Genomic DNA, 14,777 nt, shown 5'->3' with positions numbered 1-14,777 from the left:
AGTTTTTCTGCAATATGCTTCAGTATATACAGTATATATACTGACTTCCATGATGTACTGATTTAAGCTGAATGCAGTCATTTGTTGTGCTGTGTGTGTAATATTCAGCAACACTACAGACAGTCTAGCCTCTGCACACAAATTGTTGCTCCATTTCGTTGTGAACCAATTTTAACAGCGTTCAGGTTAGCAGTTACCAGTGGCCATCACAGCGCAAAGCTGACCCAAACAATGTGACTGCTCTGGCAGATCCTACCAGGCTACAGACAGACATGCTATCTAAAACTGTCCTTTACCAGAAATGCTAATGTCCGCACAGAAACAAGTGCTGCTTTCTAATGAGGATGTGTTCATTACTTTCAATTCAATTTTATTTTATTTATATAGCGTCTTGTCTCAATTGTCTCAAGACATTTACAAAAACTGGCCTGAAACTTCCGGAGCAACTCTGCAGGCAAAGGTGGCATGAGAAAAACTTTAACAGGAAGAAACCTTGAGCAGATCCCAGCTCCTATGGAGGGACCCATCTGTATAAAGCCTGTCAAGTAGAAACAGAGAATTGAACTGTTTAAAAAGATACAAACAGCACCCTCTTGTGGTGTTCATGGCATGGTGGTATTCACCAGTGAAATGTTTGTTGGCTTTTCTGAAGACACTGAGGTGTTTGGGAAGTTAATACCTTATACCGGTATAAGGTTTTCAGTGTTCATATTCTCATCTTAGCATGTTAAATCATTTGTTATTCAGCACAAAACAAAAAAGACAAATAAGAATGTAATCTGCATTCAGATGCTTGACCATAAACTGAACTACTGGACAAACTGAAGCGTTGATTTCGGATGCAAGATTAAAAGTCAGAGTGAGACTCTCAGTCTGCATAGACTAGGCGAAACATGTTAATACATGTGACTTCAGCTCATGCAAATGCATTGGCATCATACAGCCTCATTTAGGACAGTGACGTTATAACTTTTTTCATGTTGTATGCTAAGAAAAATGCACACCTACGGACAATTTAGAATCAAAAATTAACCTTACAAGCTTGTCTTTAGAAGTGAAAACCCAGAATAGAACAGACATGTACAAATAATAATTAAAAAAAATATATATTTAGTATGTCTTTAGCATCCTTGCAGCATTTTGAAATCGTAAAATTTTGAAATGAATTAACATGGTTTAATTTTAGGGGGGTGTAGTTTCCCAATCGTTTTCCAGAAAGTCACTTTGAAATTGTTGCTAAAGGTTGTAACTTAATAGCGTGAAATATTTTAATAGATCAGCTCATAGTTCAGTTCATAAGTGGCTAATTTCCAGAGGAATTTCTGTAGAAAAACTTGAAGAAAATGTAACTCGACTGGTCAATAAATACAAGTCGTAATGATAATAATCAGAAGTGGAGACACTGTTCTTTGTGTCATTCGAGGACACCGGGGGATTTTTACCTCATGATCTCAGTATTTCTAAACTCTTGGCTGCGGCCCCGGTAAAGTCCTTTATCTGCTGCGTCGACCAATAAAGCAGGTTACAACTGAACTAAATTCCATTATCCCCCCGGGTTTGGAAAAGCAGTGATGAAATCTTTTGACACCTGACAGCTTTTTTAGCATGTGTACCATGAGACAAGGTACATTAGCTCGTTATATCACAAGGACAAACAGCTCCGTCTGACGGGCCGGGGTCAGTCTGGTCAGCCTGTCTGCCTCCTCGCCTCTCTGTCTGGAGAATGAGTGCTCACCCATGACTGCTCATGCTGCACCTATCAGTGCTGTGGGGTAAACAGCGTGTCTGCGGTCTCCCTCCGCGGCCTCGGCCGCATTGATCTAGTCTCCGCTCTGCTGTGGATGAACCCGGCGTCTAATCAGGTCAGAGCTGAACGCCGTCTCGCGGGGGCCTAAGGTCAGCTGCAAGTGTACACACGTGCGCTCTTGGGACACCCCATTGCAGTCATGTTAACATCAGTCCATGAGGCCGATAAAGCTCAGGACTCCTGCGTTGTACTGCCTCCGCTGCCTTTGTCCAGCTCTGTTGTCAGGGCAGAGGTATGTATGGCATGACGGGGCTGCCCCTAAAAAAAAAAAAAAGGGGGGGGGGGGGGGGAGGAAAGCAAAAAGAAATACACTCATCATCGCATTAAAGGAGTGCAAGACAGAAGGGTCGGAGGAGCGAGGAGGTGGAGGAAGGGGTAGGAGGGAGGAGGAGGAGGAGGAGCGGGGTTGCAGTAATAGGGTCTTTGTTCTGGTTGGTGTGACTCACAAAGCCTTGGCCTGGCCAGCACAGCTTAGTTACCAAACACAGAGGAAGAGGAGGGAGGAGTGTGAGGACTGGTGGTGGTGGTGGTGGTGGTGGTGGTGGGGGGGGGGTTTCTCCACTCCAGTCAAAACTTACAGATCTTTCAATTTGTTCAATCAAAACACTTCGGTGCTGTTTTTAATTGTCTGCTAAGGAGTTTGTTTAGATTTGGCAGCTTTTTTCAGTACACCACAGATAACCATCTTCACATTACATCATGTAGAGCCACTCGAGTTTTGACTTGGTTACTCTTATATAAGTGTTTTGGATTATTTAGTTTAGTTTGTATGAAACATTCGCTCTCTTAGCATCTTTTTTATTTGCACTGGAAAGTTGGTGGCTACACTGGGAACTGATCACGCTGCGGCAAAGATCAGCCGGGACAATCAAATCATTTGGTTGGACTTTATGCAGTGATGGACGGACGAGTGTCAGCATCAACGGTCGCACACGTCACCCGAGAGGAACGACAAACTGGCTCCGACTGGTCGTAGGACTGTCCAATAGCATGCGGATAATCAGTCGAAACGTGCCCCGTGATAAAATCCATTACCAGACTCATATTCTGATAAGAATTGCACCACTGTTTTTAAATAAAAGATAAGATAAGATAGGATCTGCCTTTATTCTTCCCGCAGTGTGGAAATCCTCGTTGTTAACGGCAGCAGAGACATTCAACATCACAAACAGGGCACACAGTGCGTGCACACATGGGTGGACTAAAGAATAGAATATAAAAATATCAAAAAAATATTTATAAAGCTGTATTGGAACAAACAAGGCAGTGTTCAAGTAAAGAAGTGGGTATGCTTATAAATATAAATGTACGTATATGTTTACACATCTCCCGTTGGCAGTGAGATGCAGACAGTGCAAAAAACGGCTGGTATATAAATGAAATATAGGTACTGTAGTTAAGATTGAGAGGAGTATTGCACAATATATAATAATATATATAATATATAACTAAGTAAAACATCTGACGAACACTAACTCCAGAATTACAATTAGTTTGTGAAGGAAATCTAAAAAAAAAAAAAAGGAAACTCCATTTACTTTTCATGTACGAAATATAGTAAAATATTGTATATTCTACTTTACATTGCAAGTCAAATATATACCAGACATCAGACATAGCAGCAGCATTGATTGCAGCGTAGGTTGGATGGTTGATTAATCCTCGGCTGATTATAACATTTTGGAAAGGATTAGATGGATTGAGACTTGATGTCGACATTCATGATCCCCTCGGGATAAACTATAATGACTCTGATCACCTCTTAAATTTACGTAATCTTCAGCAATTTGTTTCGGTTTGTACCTTTAAAAATTGATAACTCATTAGCTTGTTAGCAAGTGTGTTAGCGTATGTCAGCATATTCAACATCTAACTTATTAAAACATCTCTTCAAACTGAAGCCTCACTATTTATCACACAAAAATAGTTAAGAGACGACAGATACCGAAACAGATGAGTTGCCTGTTGACAACCAACCAACCAGGCACATATCTATCGTCAAATCCTGACTTTACTGTATATTATGTAGATTAGATGAACTATAGCAATAGGAAAAAAAACAAAAACATCTACACTTAGTAACTGTTGAAACTTGCAATTGTGATTCTTTAAAAACATGACAAACACACAGCTGAGTGTGGGTACAGGAGGAGATAACCACGACAACTGAACTGAACAGTGTCTGCTAATGTTAGCTTGATTGCTAATGCTAGTTCTATTATTACAGGTTTTAAATGTTTCTCTAAGTCGGGACTTGGCGAAGCGTAGGAGTTCTCTGGTTGCTGTGCAGCAGGACACCAACAATTTTAGGTCAGTTTCCAAATTAACAGAAGCTAACAAAGCAATGCCTTATTAAATCCTCCCATTATCTTTGGGGTCATTCAATGTTGATCTCGAAATATATGATTAATGTAATTTTAATTATGGGGACACTGACACGGACACTGGCCCCCACATAATATATGTAATTTTTATGTATGTAGAAATTAGACAAAGCTACTTAAACTTATCTCTTTTCAACTGAAGGTCAATCAGTGAGATTTTAAAGTGATCTATATATTTTTCCAGTGTCTAACACATAAACTTCAGATTTTTTTTTTTTTTTTTTACTTTGATAATTTTTTGGAGGTTTAAGTCAGTTAAGAATTATTAGTTAAGATTGATAAATGGGTAAAAACACATAAATCCTATTCAAGTTCAGATATTAAGTGGGATAAAAACATCTTTTGGTGTGTATAACAAAGTGTGTGCGTGAGTCATCCAGCGAAATGGGAGGTTATGCATTAATATCATATAACACAGCATATAACTCTTGAGCTGACAAACCACTCGGCACAGTCATTCTGGGAAGCTTATTATTAGTCTAGTGGGCAGAGCAGAGTATCTGTGTCGCATAACAGCAGCCCACCAGACTAACAGATCAGGGCCACAGGTCATCTTAACCGAATCAAGAGCATGGAGAAAAATATCAGACGGAATGCATTTTCCTTGTAGCTACTACCACGGCCGTGCTGTTTTCAAGCACAGACTGCGTCACTGTTTTTCCTTCTGTCATGCAAAGTTACACATGCGGAGCTCTGCAAGCATCCACCTGTGTGCGCCTCCACCTCTGGTCAGAGTCACCTTGCGCGTTTCAAAGCTTTACACGTGTGGGTTGGGGTTGTGTATCTAAAACTTGGCCTTTGCTCGCAAATGCAGTCTCAGGAAGTGACTAACCAGGCTTTGCAAATGCAAGCAAGCGCCCTGGTTTGGGGGTTTGGAGTATTTTTAAAAAAGCATTTCTCACTTCTCGTGCATCTTGTGTAATCAAAAGGATACAGACATCTGGTTTTTGGTTTTTAGTTTTCCATCACAGCAACTTGTTATCCACAATGAACACCACTGCTGTCTATCTTATGCGCAGCAATGGAAGGTAAGTTGCTTTTTGTTTTTACACGCATGTGGCTTCATGTGGGGCAAAGACACAATAACAGTACCTCTGTTCCACTGAGGTGGAAGAAAAGACTAAATACTCGTTCATGGTGATATTTGGCAAACTGGAAAAATATATATATTTATGTCATTTAAAAAAAAAAGGGTCAAATTGAAGTATGTAAAAGTTTTATTAAGAATAATAACAAGTAATTATTTTGTAGATAGTACGTTGCTGATAGTATTTCTTTAATGGATATGAGTCGATCCTATACGTGATTGTGTCGCTCTTAATATCATTGTTCCCTTGATTAAATGCTCTGTTCTGTATTACACGGCAGCATCAACACATCAGAGGGTTCGCCATTTATATACGACTATGATAACACTTCAACCTGTTATCAGGAAACCAGCCAGGAGCTTCTCGCTGCGTCCATGGTTTTAAAGGCGTTTTACTACTTGCTGTTTTGTCTAGGTCTAGCAGGTATGTTCAAAAAGCCTGTTAATTATTTTATTTCATTTCAAAATGGCGAATTAAGACATTTAATTCTGATGTAATAAGCAAGAATTTCTATAGATACTTTAAAGCTCATAACTAATTTATCGTCACCACAGTGATCATAACGGCCTGACTTTATTTCACAGGTAACACCACAGTTCTGTGGGTTCTCCTGTGGTCCATAAAGCTGAAAACCATGCCGGATGTCTGTCTTCTAAACCTGGCGCTGTCTGACCTTTTGCTGGTTACGTCGCTGCCCTTCTGGGCCAACAGTTCCCAGAGCGTTGTATCATGCAAACTGATAACAGGAATTTATCAGGTGGGGCCCCGCAAATCCTGCTCAAGTCCTGATGTTTAGTCCGGACGTATGAGTTCGTCTGCTTGTGGTTTAGAAAGTAAAATCACAAACACATGTTGTTCTATTGTAACAACAGCTGATGTGTGAAACAGATGGCGTGTAAGAACGTCATCAGGATGAGTAAAACCTAACAAATCACCTCGTGTTGTCATGTCCTGTTTTTTTTTTTCCCCCCACTCTGCTGCTCTGAGCAGTTAGGTTTCTACAGTGGGACTTTGTTTGTGACCCTGATGAGCGTGGACCGCTACCGGGCCATCGTCCATGCAACCATGCAGGCCCGGACACTTCGCTACGGAGTCACAGCCAGCGCCACTATCTGGGCGATATCTGTCATCATGGCGGTGCCGCAGGTGATATTTGCCGACTTGGAGGTGGACGCGTACGACAACAGCTCTCAGTGCCAGCCCCTCTACCCGGAGGACGGGCAGCTGTTTTGGAAAATCCAGCGAAACTTCAGCGAGAACACCGTGGGCCTCTTTCTGTGCCTCCCCATCATGATCTTCTGCTATGTCAAAATCCTCGCCGTGCTGTCCAAGTCCAGGCACTCGAAAAAGGACAAAGCTGTCAAGCTGATTTTCGCCATCGTGTGCGCGTTTGTGGTGTGCTGGGTGCCTTACAACGTCACCGTTTTCCTCCAGACGCTGGAGCTGCTCAAGATCCTGAACACCTGCGGCGCTTCGAGGACCATCGGCTCCGCCGTGGGCTTTGCTGAGATCATCGCGCTGTCACACTGCATCGCGAACCCGGTCATCTACGCGTTTGTTGGGGAGAAGTTTAGAAAGTCGGTGGGTGGCGTGTGCCCCAGATGCTTCCACGGGTGTCACCAGAGCAGAGATAAAGACTTCCAATATACCTGTAAGGTCAGATTAAAGATGTGTCAGCTGTGTGGAGACCGCGAGTGTACATGTGTGTCGGTTTGAGAGGTGTATAATTGTACTCAGAGGAATAAAACAAATGTAGGAAACAGTTATTCAGGTTATATTTAGAACTCTTGGAAACTGGCATTGTGTTTGCAAAGTGAAATGAAATAAAAGAAACTAATAAAACTTCTTTTTAAAGGTGTGTGTCTTGTGTGCATATGCGTGTCTGAGTTGAGCTTATGCAGTAAGCAGGATGTCCTGTCCTCCCTGCAGCTATTGTGGCGGGGTCAGCCTGCCAGACGCCCCCAAAGAGCACTTCCCTTCTGTCAAGTGCCTCTCTCTTTCTCTATCATACGCACACACACAGCCCCATGCCAGCCTGAACACAATGGGAAGCCGTCCAACACCGCCCTGTCACCTGGTTAAAAATAACTCATCAGACATTAGGATTGTGTTGTAACAATGGCGTGGCATGACTTTGATCAGCCAAAATAGCACCACGCTGTTATTCTGAGATACCACAGTTAACGGTGCGCACAGCCCTAGTGTCAAAGATGCAAAGATGTCACTGCCAATGGAACTGTGATTGTCTCTGTTTCCTATCGCATTATGATCTCTATACACAGTCGCTGTTCAGTTACTCTTTGATTTAACGCAAAAACAGTATCTTTTCCTGGTTGTTTGAAGTCGCGTTTTATCTTAATGTATGGCATTTCATCTGAAATTAAAGTTAGAGTGTTTATTTAATATTTTCTGCATCAGTAACAAATAATGAAGTGCACATGTACTTTTTTAGAGCTATTTAAAAGTGCTTCACTCGACTAAAAAGACATTATTTGATGTAAAAGCAGCAATTTCAAACCACCGAAAGAGGGAGGGCAAAGTTTGTGGTCTGGTGGTTAGAGAAGCAGCTTTGGGGATGAGGCTTGTTCCAGTGGAACTCACAGATACTCAATCCGTTTTGAGATCTTGGGAGTTTGAAGGGCAAGCCAACACCTTGTACTGTTTTTCATGTTTTTTTTTGTTGTTATTTTTAAGTCGTTCCTAAACTGTTTTTGTGTGTGTGTGCCCGTGTCAGGTATGCTGCAGTCATTGCTATGGGGTGTGCGGTGTGGTCTAGGTAAGTGGTACATGTCTAACCAACACCCACACAGATGCCACTGTGGTTTTAATGTTGTGGTGGATCAGTGTGTATAAGATAGATAGATAGATAGATAGATAGATAGATAGATAGATAGATAGATAGATGGCACTTCTCTCTGGAGTGTCCCCCTTTCTCCCCACCCCTCCCTCCTTCCCCACAGTCCTGTTTTCACACTCCCCCTCCCCTTTGCCCAGCCGAGGTGCTATTGTCTCGTTTCCTGTGGCCGCGCACACAGCTCTCCCCACATACACACACACACACACACACGTATACACGTGCACGAGCACGACGACCAGACCCGGGGTGAGTCGCGCGGAGGGGCTGTGACTAGAAGTGGTCTCATTTCTGTCGCACGGACGGAGCGAGTGGTCAGAAAATAAACTAGAAGAGATTTGAAACCAACGTCCGTGACTCGGGAATCTTTCCCAGTGAGCCGAGTTTTTTTTTTTTTTTTTTTTTTTTTTAGACTGAGCTGCCGCCGGTCGGTGAGCGTGACTTTTTTTTTTCTTCTTCTTCTCTTTCTTTTGACAGCTGCTCTGCTGCCAGACTGACCAACATCAGCGAGCAGGAGGCGAGCTGTCATCATCCGTTCAGCTGCCAGTAAGTTTGCGCTGCCTCGGGCTTTGCGCGTTAACGCTTTTCTTTACGAAGGCACCAGAAATGTTTCATGTATATGTGGCAAAAAACTTGGGTTAGCCGCAAGTTTTGCATCATGCACACCAAAGTGTAAGCAGCAGCCATTTATGAAAACAGGTTTGTGGCTCAAACCTTTCACTAGTGCCTTAACAGAGTCAACAGTCTGTTGGTGAATGAGAACTGAGCATTGTAAGCTTTCACCAAGCAGTTACTTGGGGATCTAATTAATATTAGATATTAGAGACATAAAAGGAAATAAACAACACTACTCCAAATTACAGCACTGCAGCAGGAATAGAGAGCACCGAGTCAACATTTCACCTAATTTAAAAAATAATTTATGTAAATTAATCTTACGAGCCTGCATACTGGTTCTCTGCCTCTAAACTGCTTGTTTTGTTTGAGTATTATTCCAAGGAATATCATGGACAAGGATTCATTTAAAACAGTGTGAAAAGTAAATGAAGACGTCCCACACTACGCGCCTGCTCTTCCTCCACCTTCAAGTCCACCCTGCCTCTTTTTTCTTCTTCTTTTCTCCCTCCAAGCATGTGAGAGAAAGGAACAGCTGGATGTGAGCTGAGCCTGAACTCGATCTGTCCGTATCAGCGGGTCCCAGAGGCCTGTTTCTGTCGCCGCTGCGGCCGGCGGCGGGGGGAAAAACCCTGGAACCGTGCAGCTGTCCACGACCTGTACATGAAATCCATACACACACACACACAGACACACACACAGAGTGAGACGACTCGAATCCCTCGGCAAGACACCTAGTAATCCACAACACGCTCAAATGTGTCTCCGCTCCTGATCTGGAGTAAGAGGCAGAGGTTATTATTGCTTTTCAAATGTAAACCGTGTAGGAGCCAAATACAATGTTCTATATGCTCGACTCCCTGCAGAAACAATATGAATTTGAAGCCGGCGCTGTCAGGGGGTCCTGGGCCCGAGCCACAGTACACAGAACCCCTAAAGAGTTGTGTGTGTGTGTGTGTGTGTGAGAACTGGCACATGTAAGTGTTTGCCTGCTTGTGTATTCACGTGCGGAGGCTTGCGCATACGTAAGTTTTGTGGTGATCGGTACAGTGAGGGTATTGTAAGGGCTGATGGAGGCGTTTATGGAGGCGTGTGAAAACGCAGTAAAGATGTCACACTGCAGCTGGCACAGGACAAGGCTGATGGACTGCGTACTCTCACAGCATTGCCTTTGTGCGTGTCCGTGTGTGTTACGGCGTGCATTTTGAAAAGACAGTGGATGTTATCCAGAGACGTCCTGGCTTTTTTAAATGCGGGGCCAGCAGAGCAGACCACCTCGCTGCTGTTTAGCTCTGCCAATCCAACACGAGGTTCAGCTTGTTAAAGGCGGGGAGGATAAGGGAGCGGTCGAAATCAGTGCAGCCGAGAAGCAGAGATGTCTCAGGTTTTTACTCCAGAGTTGTAAGTTAAACTGGAAAAGTGTTGAATCACACAATCCCCCATAATTCAACATGGTACTGTTACATACTGCACTGCACCTTCAGTTTTTAGACTTTATAACTCTAATCTGAAATTGATGAAATCCCAAAGGCATCATTATACTGTTGTTTTCTTCAGATTAAAGACATACTACGCCATTAAACTAGGGAAGTTAGCTTTATTTATGTATCACATTTTATACACAGCTCAGTGTGCTTTACATTAAAAACAAGGTGAAGACATACAATTAAAAACAACATAGAAGAAACACAAGGTTTATAATCAATAACAATAAAAAGACAGGGGGAAAAAGAGCTAGACTAAAGTATAGAATAAAATAAGAGTTCACCCATAAGCACTTGAAAAGAGAAAAGATTTAAAAACATTCACACTTGGAGATGATTTCACTCCTGTTGGTAGTTTGTTCCATCTGAGCATGACATAACAGCTAAATGCTGCTTCAGTCTGATTGGTCTGAACTCGGGGCTCGTACTATTTGACCCGAGTCCATAGATCTCGAAGCTGCTGAGCTTATATTCAGTTCTCCTTGTGAATAGTGAAGTGGCCAGACGTGTTAAATTGTTACAGTTTCCCTTAAGCCTGGGAGGAGTGAAGTTCAAAGGTTAAGTCTTTTGTCTGACACATGTTTTTTTTTCCCGGGAAAATCTAAGTGTGGTGTACTGATAATTAATCCACTTATCCATATCTACACGTACAGCAGCAAGATCACGCTTCAAAACTTCACCTGTTTAGTTCACACTTTATTATGTTCTCTGTGGAAGTGGAACTCTTTGTTCTGAGTCAGTTCAACTCTGTGCTCACAAAGCATTAGCTATTATACAACATATATTATGGATTTTTTTTTGATGGGAGCAATAATATCCATGTGGCCAACACATCCGCACATAAATATGTTTATGGCGGATGTGGAGTAAGTGCATCCATAATGCACATAAAACATAAAGACAGTTACCACATTCCCACCGTCAGCTTCCTGTTCTGACATCACACTTTGAATTACTGCTTCGTGTAAACAGCTAGAAATGACATTGTCTTTCACAAAGAATGTCAAATCACTGTAACTGTTATTATTTTTTTTTTACAAAACTATTGTGTTTTCCTCTGGTGGTGCTCTGTGGTGGTGGGAGCAGCGCTGCAAGGCTTTTTCACCAAGCTGGCATGCTGAGTTATTTACTTCCTCCAGCTGGAGTTCAGCCATAAACTCTTCTCTCTACTTTTATGGTTGGAAGTGGATTTTCTTTCATTGCTGGACTCTTGGTTCATGAATGAATGAATGAGGACGGAATTTAAGGGAAGCTGAATCTCCTCCACAGTCCGTCTGCGGTCCTGATGACAGTCCAATAGATTATCGTCTGTTTGTGTGACCAAAGTTTGGGTGCTGTGTGTGTGTTTGCAGGTGTATGAAAAATGAAAACAAGTTGCCTTTCAAACATCTGGTTAATACAACACATGCTTCACTGTTGCCTTGTTACACCATTTATAATGTTTGTAAATACATTCGCTTGTGGGCGCATTAGTGACAACAAATTCATGCTAATGGAAAAGTGCTGAACTAAATGCTATCGTCATGAAGGTTGCGCTTATTCAGCCGAGTGAGCTGTTGATTTAACTGTGTTTTGTTTGTGGAGCCTGTGGTTTGTGGTTCTGTTCAATCGCGTTGTGTTGCACAGACAAACGTTTCTTTTATTCTGACATCCTCCATTTATTCAACCCTGCAACACTTTAGGGTTTAATTCGTTCCAGTTTGACTATTTCGGCCAAAAAAGATCTTGCATTTTTCTTACAGATTGATGTATAGACATTGGATACGACATTGTTTGTTTATCCCTCTTATGGGAAACTTCACTGTCACAGTAGCACAGAATTTGAGGAGAATATATACAAGAAACAATAAGGAAATTAACAGGAAATATTATAATTAAAAATATACAAACATAGCAATTCTCTGGGAAATATATAGAGAAAAAAATAGAAATAGGATAGTCACTGAATGCTCATTTACCTAAACAAAGTCCTTTGGAGGTGGTATTTGTATCTAATGTCTTATCCTACAGTTTTGACTCAATGGTTTGAAAGGTTTTGCTTTGTTTGTGGATATATATGGTTTGCTCCTTGGTCTGCAGCTTTTACAGTGAGGAAGTGAGTGAGTGCTTTTTCCTTTTCTCTCCACAGGAGAGGACTGACTAGCCCTGCAGCCGTGCATCCTGACAGTCTCTGCCTCCATCTGTGTGTCTGAGTGTCCACGATGACTTGGTGGAGGCTTGACTCGTGGGTTCCCTGCTGACACCTCCGATCCCCAGATATCCACTCCGACTCCCCCTTTTCCTTGCGCTTTTTTTTTTTTTTTTTTTTTTTTTCGCTTGTGGAGAGCTCCTGCCTGTCTGAGCTGTCACCATGGCTAGCCTGGTGCTCAACGAGACCGGAATGGAGGACTGTGGGATCGACGACTCCTTCAAGTACAACTTGTACTCTGTGGTTTACAGTGTGGTCTTTGTCCTTGGGCTCATAACCAACTGTGCTGCCCTCTTCGTGTTCTGCTTCCGCATGAAGATGCGCAACGAGACCACAATGTTTATGACTAACTTAGCGTTATCTGACTTGGTGTTCGTGTTTACGCTGCCCTTCAAAGTCTTCTACAACGTTAACCGCCACTGGCCCTTCGGAGACGGACTGTGCAAGGTATCAGGAACAGCCTTCATCACCAACATCTATGGGAGCATGCTCTTTCTCACCTGCATCAGCGTAGACCGCTTCCTGGCAATAGTCTACCCGTTCCGGTCGCGCTCCATCCGAACGCGCAGGAATGCGGCGCTGGTGTGCGCTGCCGTGTGGCTGACTATCGTGGGCGGAGGAATATCGGTGACTTTCTTCTCCACCATCAACAGCACAAACAGAGCCACCACGTGCTTCGAGGGCTTCTCCAAGAGCACCTGGAAGACCTACCTGTCCAAAATCACCATCTTCATCGAGGTGAAGAGAGATGATCATCAACATTGCAGCATGTGGCATGTCTTTACTATGAAATTTTGTAATTTTTGGTAGTTTTTAAATTATCCATCTCTTTCTCTTTCCTAGATTGTGGGTTTCCTCATCCCTCTCCTCGCCAACTTGGTATGTTCCTCGCTGGTTCTACGGACTCTACGTCGTCCGGTGACAGTTGGCCACGGCTGTGACAGCAAGAAACGCGTCCTGAGGATGATTCTGGTCCATCTAGCGATCTTTATAATTTGTTTTGTCCCTTATAACTCTATCCTTTTCGTGTACGCCCTGGTGCGAACCCAGGCTCTGGCTAACTGTGCTGTGGAGCGCTTTGCCCGAACACTTTACCCCATCACTTTGTGCCTGGCCTGTCTCAACTGCTGCCTGGATCCCGTGGTTTACTACTTCACCTCGGAGAGCTTCCAGAAGAGCCTGACGATGGGAGGGAAAGGGTCCGGCTCCCGGCCTGAGAGTATCCCCCGCAGCGACACTGAGACCCAAGACACAGTAGGCAATCTCCCCAAAGACACACAAGCTCTGGCCAGCAATGGAAAAGAGACAAAGGTGTCTGAGAGTCAATTCTGACCCACTGGGGAAGGAAGAAGTTAAAGAAGGACAAGGAGGGCTTGGCAGGAACCCTGAAACATGAGAAATAAAGCTATCAGCTTTTTGGTCCCGAAAATCGGCAAACGCATAACTCACCAGATTAGTTTAGTCCTGAGGTAAGTCCTGAGGTATGGCCTGGGCTTTATGGATTAATCCACCACTGGAGAGCAGACAGAGGAATGTATCTGTGTTTGTTATGAGAGGACATAACAGGGACCAGAGGCGCACCGGGACTACAGTGATAGTCCAGAGGCTTCTAAAAGACACTCCAACGCATCATCACTACGGTTTAACACACACAAACACACTTTAAAATGCACTGGATTGTAGATGAGGTAGAGATTTCCGTCCACGATGTCGAAACATGCTGTTACGTACCTTTCAAAAACAATGAATCCTGTTAAAACGCTATAAAGTTCAACGTGCATTGTATCATGTTATTGATGTTGAGTCTGTGATGTGTGAGAACTATTGTTACCATTGTATACCAGCGGTTTGTTGACCCGCTGAGTTAACTGTCTAATGTTTAAGTCTGAGACCACTAAAAGTCTGTTTTGAATTGCTATTGTGGCAGCATCTATTATTTCTGTCCCCTCCTCTCGTGCCTGTTCCCTCGCTCAAACCTTCTCTGAACCGTCCTTTGTCACCACGACTTTAAATTCAACCTCATGGAGGCGTTTTGCTGTCCCCACTGTTGGTTTTCACCACGCAGCCTGCGTGAGCTTGTTGTTGGAGCGGAGGGCAACTCTGATTTAGTCGGGGACCTTGGCCTCTGTGCTGTGTCACAGGCCAAATGCTTATTATGACTGGAGCAATGCTCCATTGTTTGCTTCTGAATGAGGTCTCTCTGTCTTAATCTGGCCTTAGACTGCAGATCTGCTCAAAGTCTCTTACACACAGCACACTCCAAAGTACGGATGAACGCTGCTGAATACCCCAAAACACTGTCTTATACTGCACAGAGCACAAAACAGTAATGAGTCAGCAGATCCTGGTCTGGGTGC

At 43.2% G+C, this 14,777-nt stretch overlaps 2 protein-coding genes across 2 annotated transcripts; both read left to right on the top strand.

The window, feature by feature from the left end:
* Positions 1-4,974: 4,974 nt before the first annotated feature.
* Positions 4,975-7,102, top strand: LOC125008285 (C-C chemokine receptor type 8-like). The gene is made up of 4 exons (XM_047585460.1): positions 4,975-5,219; positions 5,560-5,702; positions 5,864-6,036; positions 6,270-7,102. The coding sequence occupies exons 1-4, from the start codon at positions 5,179-5,181 to the stop codon at positions 6,993-6,995; spliced, it is 1,083 nt and encodes a 360-aa protein (XP_047441416.1). The 5' UTR covers positions 4,975-5,178; the 3' UTR covers positions 6,996-7,102.
* Positions 7,103-8,382: 1,280 nt separating this feature from the next.
* Positions 8,383-14,336, top strand: lpar4 (lysophosphatidic acid receptor 4). The gene is made up of 3 exons (XM_047584543.1): positions 8,383-8,679; positions 12,361-13,158; positions 13,264-14,336. The coding sequence occupies exons 2-3, from the start codon at positions 12,583-12,585 to the stop codon at positions 13,750-13,752; spliced, it is 1,065 nt and encodes a 354-aa protein (XP_047440499.1). The 5' UTR covers positions 8,383-8,679; positions 12,361-12,582; the 3' UTR covers positions 13,753-14,336.
* Positions 14,337-14,777: the final 441 nt, after the last annotated feature.

This window comes from Mugil cephalus, chromosome 5, assembly GCF_022458985.1.
Source record: "Mugil cephalus isolate CIBA_MC_2020 chromosome 5, CIBA_Mcephalus_1.1, whole genome shotgun sequence".
Classification (NCBI taxonomy): domain Eukaryota; kingdom Metazoa; phylum Chordata; class Actinopteri; order Mugiliformes; family Mugilidae; genus Mugil; species Mugil cephalus.
This window is presented reverse-complemented; position numbering and strand designations above follow the sequence as displayed.